Source organism: Mandrillus leucophaeus, unplaced genomic scaffold (assembly GCF_000951045.1).
Source record: "Mandrillus leucophaeus isolate KB7577 unplaced genomic scaffold, Mleu.le_1.0 Scaffold612, whole genome shotgun sequence".
Lineage (NCBI taxonomy): Eukaryota > Metazoa > Chordata > Mammalia > Primates > Cercopithecidae > Mandrillus > Mandrillus leucophaeus.
Window position 1 is genome coordinate 1,776,567 of NW_012106609.1, and position 12,271 is coordinate 1,788,837.

A 12,271-nucleotide genomic window follows, 5' to 3' on the forward strand; every position below is an offset into this window, starting at 1 on the left:
GCACTCCACAGCCCTTGGCAAATACTGTTTTACACTCTGCTTCTATGAATATGACTTTCTTAGATTCCACACATATGAAATCGTAACAGTATTCATCTTTCTATGGCTGGCTGGCTTCACTTAGCTTAAGGTTCCTCAGATTCATCCATTTTGTCACAAATCGTATTTCCTTTTTTTTCCTTTCTTTCTTTTTTTTTTTTTTTTGAGACAGGGTCTTGCTCTGTTGCCCAGGCTGGAGTGCAGTGGTGTGATCATGGCTCCCTGCAGCTATGATCTACCTCCTGGGTTCAAGCGACCCTTCTGAGCAGCTGGGACCACAGGCATGCACCACCATGCCCAGCTAATTTTTTGTATTTTTGGTAGAAATGGAGTCTCACTCTGTTGCTCAGCCTGGTCTCAAATTCCTGGGCTCAAGCAGTCCTCCCACCTTAGCCTCTCAAAGTGCTGAGATTACAGACATGAGTCAGCATACCTGGCTCCCTATTTTTTATGGTTGAATAACATTCCATTGTGTGTGTGTCTGTCACATTTTCTTTATCCGTTCATTTATCATTAGACACTTCGGTTGTTTCCATACGTTGGCTATTGTGAATAATAGTCAAGTGAACATGAATATTGCAGTGAACATGGGGGTGCAGACATTTCCTTGAGATACTGACTTAAATTTCTTTGGGTATATATACCCATAGTGGAATTGTTGGAGCATATGGTAGTTCTCTTTTAATTTCTTGAGGAACCTCCATTCTGTTTTCCATGATGGCTGTACCAGTTTTATTTAGTTACTTTTACATTTCTTATCTTTCTTTTTTATTTAAGAGATTGGATCTTGCTCTGTTGCCTAGGCTAGAATGCAGTGATACAATCTTAGCTCACTGCAGCCTCAGACTTCTGGGCTCAAGTGATCCTCCCACTTCAGCCTTCTGAGCAACTGGGACTACTTGGGTGTGCACCACCATGCCTGGCTAATTTTATTTTATTTTATTTTTTGTTGAAACTAGATCTCATTATGTTGCTCAGGCTAGCCATGAACTTCTGGCTTTAAGTAACCCTCCTACCTCAGCCTCACAAAGCTCTGGGATCACAGGCATAAGCCACTGTGCCTGGCCTCTTTCTTTCTTCAGAATTTTATCATTTTCCAGCCAGGTGCAAGTGGCTCGTGCCTCTAATCCTAGCACTTTGGAAGATGGAGCAGGTGGGTCACTTGAGACCAAGAACTGTAGACCAGCCTGGCAAACATGGCGAAACCCCAACTCTACTAAAAATACGAAAATTAGCTGGGATTGTTGGTGTGCTCCTGTAGTCCCTGCTACTCGGGAGGCTGAGGCACAAGAATCGCTTGAACCTGGGAGGCAGAGGTTGCACTGAGCTGACATCACGCCAGTGCACTCCAGCCTGGGCGACAGAGCAAGACTCCATTTCAAAAAAAAAAAAAAAAAAAAAGGTTTTCCTCATATACATATTATATTTGTTTTGTTAGGTTTATACCTAAGTATTTTGGAGTTTGGGTTTTTTTGAGGTTAATGGTTGTATTAATCTGTTTTCACATTGCTATAAAGATACTACCCGAGCCTGGGTATTCTATAAAGGAAAGGGGTTTAATTGACTCACAGTTCCATATGTCTGGGGAGGCATCAGGAAACTTACAATCATGGTGAAAGGCAAAGTGGAAGCAAAGACCTTCTTCACATGGCAGCAGGAGAGAGAAGTGCAGGCAGGGGAAATGCCAGATGTTTCTAAAACCATCAGATCTTGTAAGAACTCACACACTATCACGGGAACAGCATGGGGAAAACCACCCCCATGATCCAATCACCTCCCTCCCTTGACACGTGGTCCCTCCCTCAACACATGAGGATTACAGGTTCCTCTCTCAACACATGGGGCTTACAGTTTGAGATGAGATTTGGGTGGGCACACAGAGCTAACCCTATCAATGGTATTTTGTTTTCAATTTCAAATTCTATTTGTTTATTGCCAGTATATAGGAAAGTAATTGATTTTTGTATATTAGCCTTTTATCTTGCAACCTTACTATGTTACTTATTAGTTCCAGCAGTTTTCGGTTACTTCTTTCAGATTTTCTGTATGGACGCTTTTGTCATCTGTGAACAAAGAGTTTGATTTCTTCCTTCTCAATGTGTACACCTTTTATATTCTTGTCTTCTTGCATTAGCCAGGACTTCCAGTACAATATTGAAAGATAGTGGTGAGGGACATTTGATCTTAGCTAGAAAACTTGTAGTTTCTTACAAGTAAGTGTGTTGTTAGTTGTAGGTTTTTCGTAGATGTTCTTTATAAAGTTGAAGAAATTCCCCTCTATACTTAGTTTATTGAGTGTTTTTGTCATGAATGTGTTTTGGATTTAGTTACATGCTTTTTTTGTATTCATATGATCATGTGATTTTTTCTTCTTCATACTGTTGATAGATTACATCAATTGATTTTTGACTGTTGAACTAAACTCACATACCTGAGATAAATCCCGCCTGGTTTTGTTGTATAATTCTTTTTATGCATTGTTGGATTTGATCTGCTAATATTTTGTTGAGGATTTTTTCATATAAGCTTATGAGCAATATTGAGATACAGTTTTCTTGCAATGTCTTTGTCTGGTTTTGGTATCAGAGTGATGCTGGACTCATAGAATGAGTTAGAAAGTATTCTTTCTGCATCTGTCTTCTGGAAAAGATTGTAGAGAACTGGTATATTAATATCTTCCTTAAATGTATGGTAGAATTCACAAGTTGAAACCTGGGCTTTATTTGCTTTTTAAATTATGTAGGAAATAAAAAGTGGAATTAGAAACCAAAATACTCAAATCCTGGTTTTTATATTTGCCCATGTAGTCATCTTTACTTGAGATATTTATTTCCTAATGTAGCTTTGTGATACTGTCTAGTGTTCTTTCCTTTTAACCTGAAGGGCTTCCTTTAGCATTTTTCTGTGGAGTGGGCTTGTTGGTACTGAGGGCCTCAGCTTTTGTTTATCTGAAAATGTCTTAATTCTTAAATTTTCTCTCATTTTTGAAGGACAGTTTGCCAGATATGGAATTCTTGGTTGACACTTTTATTCTTTTAGCATTTTAATATGTTATCCTACTGTCTCTGGCTTTCAGAGTTTCTGCTGAGAAATCACTGGATAATCTTAATGAGGATTCCTTGACATAATGAGTGATTTCTTTTTTGCTGCTTTTAAGATTCTCTTTTGTCTTTCAGTAATTTGACTGTAATATGTCTCAGTGTGGGTCTCTGAATGTATTCTTATAGTTAGTTGAGTTTCTTATATTTCTAGTTTCACATCTTGCATCAAACTTGGGAAGTTTTCGGACATTGTTTCATCAAATTATCTCCTTGCCACTTTCTCTCAGTCTTCTCCTCCTGGTGCTCTCATCCTGTGTATATTGGTTCACATGTTAGTGTCCCACAGGTCCCTTAGGTTCTGCTCACTTGGTTTTTTCATTTTCTCCTCAGAGTAATTTCAATTGTTTTATCTTCATATTCTATTCTCTGATCTTTCTTCTGCCTGCTCAGATCTCCTATTGAACCCTTGTAATGAATTTTTCATTTCATTTATTATACTTTTCAGCTCCAGAATTTTTCATTATTTTCCTGATTTCCTTTAGTTCTTTGTCCAGGTTTTCCTTTACCTCTTTGAATATATTTAAGACTAGTAGTGTTTTAGGCCAGATGTGGTGGCTCCTGCCTGTAATCCCAGCACTTTGGGAGGCCAAGGTGGGCAGATCGCCTGAGATCAGGAGTTCGAGACCAACCTAGCCAATGTGGTGAAACCCCATCTCTACTAAAAATACAAAAATGAGCCGGGCATGGCAGCGGGCGCCTGTAGTCCCAGCTACTTACGAGGCCAAGGCAGGAGAATCACATGAACCTAGGAGGCAGAGATTGCAGTGAGCTGAGATGGCGCCATTGCAGTCCAGCCTGGGTGACAAGAAGCAAAACTCTGTCTCAAAAACAAAACAAAAAAAACCCACTAGTAGTGTTTTATAGTCTTTGTCTAGTAAGTTCAGTGTCTATGCTTACTTAGGGACAGTTTCTTAATTTTACACCTTGTAATTTTTTAAATTGAAAACGGAGTATTTGTACATTATAATGTGGTCACGCTGGCAGTCAAATTTTCTTCTTTTCCCAAGCTTTGTTGTTTTTTTTTTTTTTTTTTTTTACTGAATGTCATATATGTTTGTCTAGTGTCTTTTTGCAATTACTTTTCCAGAGACTGTATATTTCTTGTCATTTGTGGTCACTGAAGTCCCTGTTTCTTTTCTTGTTTCTTTCTTTCTTTTGAGACAGGGTCTTGCTCTGTTGCCTAGGCTGGTCTGGAACTCCTGGCCTTAAGAGATTCTCCCAAAGTGGCCTCCCAGTGTTAGGATTACAGGCATGAGCCACCATGCCCAGCCTGTTTCTTAATTTGTGTATTTGACAGAAATTTTCTTAAACACCAGGAACTAAAACCAAGAAACCACAAACAAGAAAACTCCTGGTCTTGAAACTGGCTCTGTGTTGGGGAGTTTAAAGTTTTCCCAGGTCTTTTGCTTTGTAATAGTGTTTTCATTTTCATTCAACTTATTTTCTAATTTCCCCTCTCAGATCTTTTCTGATCGTGTGTCTTGTCCTAGGCATACATGTGTCTTTCTGAACTCCCCCTATTCAAGGGTGCTTTTGAATGCACTAATTTCCTAAAGACACTCTCTCCTTGTTTTTTTTTTTTTTCTCTCCCATGTCTTAGGTGGTTTCAACAATAATCTTTTGGCCAGACATCTGCAGGTTGTTCCTCTGCCTTACCATGATTTTGAGAAATGCCTGCTACATTTCCAGCCTGTACAAGTTCTGAGTTAGGTGGAACAGGGATGTGTTCCTTGTGTCAGTCCTTCAGGCAGCCCACAGACAGGTCAGAGCAGACTTATGCAGAAATTTGTGAATGAGGCCTGCTCTGCTTCCTCCAGAACCAGGGAGGGAATGGGACAAGTATAATTAAGCTACAAAGCTTTCATACCATTTTATTTTTTTTTATTTTTTGGAGACAGAGTCTCACTCTGTCACCCAGGCTGGAGTGCAGTGGCACGATCTTGGCTCACTGCAACCTCCTTCTCCCAGATTCAAGCAATTCTCCTGCCTCAGCCACTGAGTAGATGGGATTACAGGTGTGCACCACTCTCGGATAATTTTTGTATTTTTAGTAGAGACAGGGTTTTGCCATGTTGGCCAGACTGGTCTTGAACTCCTGACCTCAGGTGATCCGCCCGCCTTGGCCCCCCAAATTGATGAGATTACAGGCGTGAGCCACCACGTTCGGCCAGTTTTTTTGCTCTTTTAGAGACAGAGTGTCACTGTGTTGCCCAGGCTGGTCTCAAACTCCTGGGCTTAAGCAATCCTCCCACTTTGGCCTCCTGAGTAGCTGGGACTACATTGTCTGTCTTTTTATTGATTTGTAGGGCCTGGCTTGTGACTTGTGACTTGCCTATTTATTTCCTTTCCCTTTTCCTCTCCTTTCTCCTTTCTTTCTTTTCTTTCTTTTTTTTTTTTTTTTTTTTTGAGACAGAGTTTCACTCTTGTTGCCCACGCTGGAGTACAATGATGTGATCTTGGCTCACCACAACCTCCATCTTCCGGATTCCAGTGATTCTCCTGCCTCAGCCTCCTGAGTAGCTGGGATTACAGGCGCACGCCACCATGACCAGCTAATTCTGTATTTTTAGTAGAGACATGTTTTTTAGTAGAGACATATTTTCTCCATGTTGGTCAGGCTGGTCTTGAACTCCTGACCTCAGGTGCTCCACCTACCTTGGCATCCCAAAGTGCTGGGATTACAGGCATGAGCCAGCACACCCAGCCTCTCTCTCTCTCTCTTTTTTTTTTTTTTTTTTGAGATGGAGTCTTACTCTGTTGCCTAGAGCAGTGGTGCAATCTTGGCTCGCTGCAACTTCCGCCTCCTGGGTTCAAGTGATTCTCCTGCTGCAAGCCTTCCGAGTAGCTGGGAGTACAGGCGCCTGCCACCACGCCTGGCTAATTTTTGTATTTTTTAGTAGAGATGAGGTTTCACCATGTTGGCCAGGCCGGTCTTGAACTCTTGACCTCAAGTGGTCCGCCTGCCCAACCTCCCAAAGTGCTGGGATTACAGGTGTGAGCCACTGTGCCAGGCCACGTTTTTATTCATGAATGGATATTAGATTTTTTCAGGTGTTTTCTCTACGTCTGTTGAGATGTTCATATAGTTTTTTTCCTTTAATAATTTCATTGGTTTTCACATGCTGAAATCAACCTTGAATTCTTGGGATAAACCCCACTCAGACATGATGTATTACTGTTTTTACATATATTGCTGGACTTGATAATATGCCTTACTTAAAAAGTAAAAATTTTTCATTTTTGTTTTTGGTCTGTATTCTTTTCTGATGATGTCCTTGTCTTGCTTTGGTGTCAGGGTAATACTGGTTGCATAGAGTTAAGTTGGAAACTCTTCTAGGAGGGGAGATTTACTAGTAATTGAGCTCCTCTCTGTGCTGCTTTACAGACTCCATTTCCTTTACTCCTTAGAATTATGCTAGGAGGCAGTACCATCCCTACTTTGCAGATAGGAACCTTAGGTCTAAAGGCAAAGTAATTTCTCAAGGGCACATCGCCATCACCAGTTGGAGCCAGAATCTGATTGGAAGCTCTGAGGACTCTCTAAGACCAGCCCCTGAATGCTGCCTCCCACTGATGGCTCTCTGCGGCAAGGCCAGCTGTGTCTCAACTGGCGGCAGCCCTTCGGTCTGTCTACAGTTGAGTCTAGTCCTGGGCCTCTTGGGCCAGTGACAGACAGGTGGATTCTTCATCTTCCCTGTTTCCTGGAGTTTGAGGGATCCCTGTTATCATTCTGCAATGAAGAAACGTTGGTGCCTCCACAGAAACCAGCTCTGGATGGCTGCTGAGGACAAATTCCCATTGTGGATAGAACTGGGAATTGCCTGGCTACTCAGTATGGATAATCTCTCTCTTTCTAGGATGCTTGGATATTAATTCATCTGTGAAAGGGGCTCGTTTTGTCAGATTCTGTGATGCATTCAATATTCCACTCATCACTTTTGTTGATGTCCCTGGCTTTCTGCCTGGTAAGTTATTGACAGAGTGGGGGCTAGGAGAGTTGCCTTTCCCAGTGAGGTGCCCATTTATTTGGAGATCTTGCAGAACTCCCTGAGGACTTGTGACTTCTCCATATATTCTGGGTGTCCAGAAGATAGGACTGTGTAAGGAATGGCCCTCTCCAGAGGTGGGAAAGACCTCACAGCTGAGAGTGGCAGGATAACCATGTGAGGACTTGTGGATATCTAGTAACTCTTCCTCATGTCTAGGCACAGCACAGGAATACGGGGGCATCATCCGGCATGGCGCCAAGCTTCTCTACGCATTTGCTGAGGCAACTGTACCCAAAGTCACAGTCATCACGAGGAAGGTGAGGACCTCACGTCGGAGGCCATGACCCTGCTCACTTTCCTACAGCATAGCCGTGGTGGGAGGTCTGGCAGAGTTTTACCAGGGCTGGAAGGAGTATACCTTGCTCATCCTTAAAAAGATGTCTTGAGGACGTTGTTCCCAGCCCCACAGAAATGTCTTTGGGGTTTTTTTTTGTTTTTTTTTTTTTTTGAGATGGAGTCCAGTGGTGCGATCTCGACTCACTGCAAGCTCCGCCTCCCGGGTTCACGCCATTCTCCTGCCTCAGCCTCCTGAGTGGCTGGGACTACAGGCGCCTGCCACCACACCTGGCTAATTTTTTTGTATTTTTAGTAGAGACGGGGTTTCACCGTGTTAGCCGGGATGGTCTTGATCTGACCTCATGATCCACCCGCCTCAGCCTCCCAAAGTGCTGGGATTACAGGCGTGAGCCACCGCGCCCGGCCATGTCTGTGGTTTTTTAACACAGGGGAACTGAAAGCAGCAGTGGGAAAAAGCCAGAAAAGATAATGAGCATTAACTTTGAAAGGCCTTACAGACCATGGGCCTTCAGGAGACCAGGGGGCTACTCTTGTTCTTTGTCCCCATTTTATCTGGTTTCCTGGGGTCTTTCAGGGACAAGATCTGGCTGTCTCAGGCTCTAACATTCAGCATTTGGATCTGTTTTAGGCCTATGGAGGTGCCTATGATGTCATGAGCTCTAAGCACCTTTGTGGTGATACCAACTATGCCTGGCCCACTGCAGAGATTGCAGTCATGGGAGCAAAGGTGAGGGCCTCTAGCTTTTCCCTTTCTGGGTACAAGGACTCGACTCTACCAGCCAGAGCTCAAGGCATAGCTGGGAAGTGTTGGAGAGAGGCCAGGGCCGCTAGGGTGAGCCAGGACTGAGGCGAGTGAGACCTAGACCTTGGCAAGTCTCCTCCTGGGGCTCCAGAGACATCTCTGCCTCCTGTCCTATACCCTTTCTTCAGGCCCACACTGGTGTCTTCATGCCAAGGTGGGTGGGGCAGGTGAAAGGAAAGGGAGAGGAGTCCAGAGTGGGTTTCAAGATTGTAAGTAAAGGGGGCAAAGGGTTGAGTCAACTGAAGTCACCTTCAGAAGGATTGGACATTCTCCCAACTCCACCTCAGCTTCCAGGGAGGGCCCCAGAGCTACTCTTTTAAGGTCATAAGAAGCTAAACTGTAGGTCTGACCCCAGTGACGTCGGACAAGGTATTTCCTGTTGCTTGACCTATTCCTCGCTCCTTCCCTGCTTTGAAGTAGCTATTGTGGTTGAATCAGATAACTTGCAGGTCCCCCTAGAGTTACAGGTGCTCTGTAAGTCTAGAGGACTTATGGTTGCTCTGACTTGAAGGCCAGTCCTTCTAATTTCCCGTTCTATCTGGCCACCTCTGGCCACCGAATTGTATACTCAGGTCTCAGGATACTGAAAAAGGGAAGTAGTACTTTTAATTCCCCTTGATACAAGACTGTGGATTTAATAATGGAAAACAGGGCTAACATCTTTGGCTCAAAGAAGTATGATGAGTGCAAATGGAGATGGTAGAATGGGCTCTGGGGAGAGAAGCTACTGACTTTTGCCTGACTGCCCCTCATTGGGGCCACAGGGAAGCATCCCATCCCATCACGCAGCCCCCTGTGTCATGGTGGTCAGCCCCAGGCAGTGCCTCCCTCTATGCTGTGGCCTTTAGAGATGGCACTTCCCCCCAGTACACTGATTTACCAAGAAATTTGCAACCACACACAGTGATAATGAGTTGAAGGAGATCTGTCCAGGTTGGGACGACCAAAGATGTTCACGAACTCCTCTAATCACAGGGTGCTGTGGAGATCATCTTCAAAGGGCATGAGAATGTGGAAGCTGCTCAGGCAGAGTACATCGAGAAGTTTGCCAACCCTTTCCCTGCGGCAGTGAGAGGTAGGGGACTGTGGTGAAGAGGGCAGCTTTGTTTGGTCACTTGCTCACTCTTTCTCTACAGAAATTGTCACATAACTGCCTTTTTGCCTTTGCAGTCTAATCTGTTGACTAGTGAGGGTTGAGACTGTCCCTGGGCAAGTCATCACTTAGGACTAAGGATAGCAGAACAGATTGCTTTGGTACCACGATTAAAACAACATTGCCGAAGTGTGTTAAATTTCTAGGTGTCGTTTCAGTTGTCTAGTGCCGTGCAGAAATTCACGCTATAACTCAGCTGCTTAAACCAACCACCATTTCCCCCACCTGCTTATGGTTCTGTGAGGTCCACAATTGGATCTGGGCCCAACTGAGGGGTTCTTGTGCTGGTCTTGCCTGGGGTCCCCCACACAGGTATAGTCATTCTGTGGCTTGACTGAGGCTTGACAGTCTAAAATGGTGTCACTTACTTGGCAGTTGCTGTTAGCTAGACTCACTCCCCACATGGCCTCTCACCCTTGAGGAGGCTAGTCCAGGGTTCCTTACATGGTGTCCCGAGAGTAGCAAGGGGGCAAAGGGAAACTGAGGCCTAGATTTGGAAGTTGCACAGTGTCATTTTTGCCACATTTTTTAGGCCAAAGAAACTCACAAGGTTACGTGAAGGAATACAAATCCACCTCTTGATGACAGAAGTGGTAAAGTCACATTGCAGGACTTGTGTACAAGGATGGAGGAATTGTTGTAGCCATTTTTGAAAATCTAGATGTATTTTCTTTATTTCGTATTGAATTCATTGTGGCAGGATGGAGGCATTGGAGTAAGCAGGGTATAGGGAGGGTGTCAAATTTTCCTTTTCTTGCCAAGTGCTCCTAGGCCAGGTGGGGAGCTGTCAGAACAGGCCAGCTCTTGGGATACAAGGGAGGATTCGCAGGCCTTACCCTCTCTGTATCAGGTTGGACGCTGCTTGTACTGCTGGCCCCAGGGATGATGCCCAGGCTGAGCAGAAGGTTGAAGGGTGGCATCATCTGGGGATGCAGATGATCCACTCCCTTTTCTGTGCTTCACCAGGGTTTGTGGATGACATCATCCAACCTTCTTCCACACGCGCCCGAATCTGCTGTGACCTGGATGTGTTGGCCAGCAAGAAGGTACAACGTCCTTGGAGAAAACATGCAAATATTCCATTGTAAACAATTCAAAGGAAAAGAAACCAAGAACTGAATTATTGTCTGCCCATTCACATCCCATTCCTGCCTTTTGAAATCATGAAACATGGGAATTCAAATACTTGGATAACTTAGAATAACAAAGTTTATTAAATTCTAGAAAGATCTCTTTTGTGCCTTACTATAAAATTATTTACTTTATTAAAAATTTTAAGTTGTATTTTTTGAGCATAAATTCAATTTTTTATGGTGGAAATCTGAAAAATCAATAGAACTAGAAAGAAAAATAGTACACAGTGTTATCACCTAGAGCTAATTTTTATTTCACATCTCTGAGTATTGTTCTTTTTCTCTTAGGAATTAGTTTTTTATCCATAGGTGAGATATATAATAAGCTTTTAAGGCACAGTATTTCTTAGGCTTCAGTTTCCTTATTTTAAAAATAGGGATAATATAATATGCCCTTTCTATCTCCTAATTCCCCCATGAATTGAGGATTAAATGTGATGTTTGCAATTGTGGAATATGTGTTTAGCAGTACAGATGCTCAATAAGACATAACACCCTGTGTTGACTCGGGTTATTTCCAGAAATGTGTTCTTAAAATTTTCAAAAACTTTTTAATTGTGAAAATTTTCAAGCCTATAGAAATGTTGCAAGAATTGTATTGTATCCACTTTACCTAGATTCTCCAGTTGGTAACATTTTCTACATTTGCTTTATTTCTTCCACACTTAGATATATCTAATAATACATAATACGCATATAAGATATATCTAATTATATCAATATAATTATATTGATATCTAATTATATCTAACATAATTTACATTATGTATTTATACATTATATAATTATATAATTGTATAACATATACAATATAATTATTTAATCGACCCCTTTGAAAGTCAGTTGTAGATTCGTGACCCTGTGTTCCCAAAAACTTGCATCTCCTAGGAACAAGGTCCTTTGTCTTACATAGTCTGTCGTTCATGATGTTGACATTTTTGAGGAAAGCTTACTTGCTGGTTATTTGGTAGGGTGTCCTTCAGTTTGCGGTGTCTGTTTCCTGAGGTTTAGATTCAGATAAGACTAACACATATTCCTTTCAGTGCATCACATTAGTAAGCACATGATGTCAGTTTTTCCTGCTGTTGGTAACTGATTCTGATCACATGATTAAGGTCATGGCTACAAAGGTTTTTCCATAGTAGTTACCATTTTCTCTTTGTAACTGATAACTAATTTGTAGGGCATTATTTAATCTTGTCTGTCAATAAACTTTCACCTGGGCCAGGTGCGGTGGTTCATGCCTGTAATCCCAGCACTTTGGGAGGCCGAAGCGGGCAGATCACCTTAGGTCAGGAGTTCGAGACCATCCTGGCCAACATGGTGAAACCCTCTCTCTACTAAAAATACAAAAATTAGCCAGGTGTGGAGGTATGCGCCCAGCTACTCAGGAGGCTGAGGCAGGAGAATCGCTTGAACCTGGGAGGCGGAGGTTGCAGTGAGCCGAGATCACCCCACTGCACTCCAGCCTGGGTGACAAAGCCAGATTCTGTCTCAAAGAATTAAATAAACTTTCACCAATAATTTGAGTATTCATTGATGATTCTTGCCTCAATCAATGATTCTGCATTGATTATAAAATGTTGTTTCTAACTCTTATATCTGTATTTATAGTTGGAACTCTAGGTAAGGAAGAGCTTTCTTTTCTCCTGTTTTTATTTTCTTAGTATCATTTTGGACTTGTTGATTTTTTTTTT

General features: G+C 42.6%; 1 protein-coding gene across 7 annotated transcripts in view; it reads left to right on the forward strand.

Annotated features, from left to right (window-relative positions):
- The window catches only part of PCCB (propionyl CoA carboxylase, beta polypeptide), a 104,052-nt gene that overhangs the window by 89,588 nt on the left and 2,193 nt on the right, over nucleotides 1–12,271 (forward strand). For 5 of the 7 annotated variants that reach the window (XM_012000031.1, XM_012000029.1, XM_012000032.1 and 2 more), the window contains 5 exons: nucleotides 6,998–7,105; nucleotides 7,346–7,446; nucleotides 8,115–8,213; nucleotides 9,264–9,363; nucleotides 10,408–10,674. In XM_012000031.1, the coding sequence (XP_011855421.1) occupies nucleotides 6,998–7,105; nucleotides 7,346–7,446; nucleotides 8,115–8,213; nucleotides 9,264–9,363; nucleotides 10,408–10,529 (530 nt within the window). In that variant the 3' untranslated portion in view covers nucleotides 10,530–10,674. Of the gene's footprint in view, nucleotides 1–6,997; nucleotides 7,106–7,345; nucleotides 7,447–8,114; nucleotides 8,214–9,263; nucleotides 9,364–10,407; nucleotides 10,675–12,271 lie in introns of those variants that run through there. The other 2 variants (XM_012000030.1, XM_012000036.1) reach the window with 2 other exon arrangements.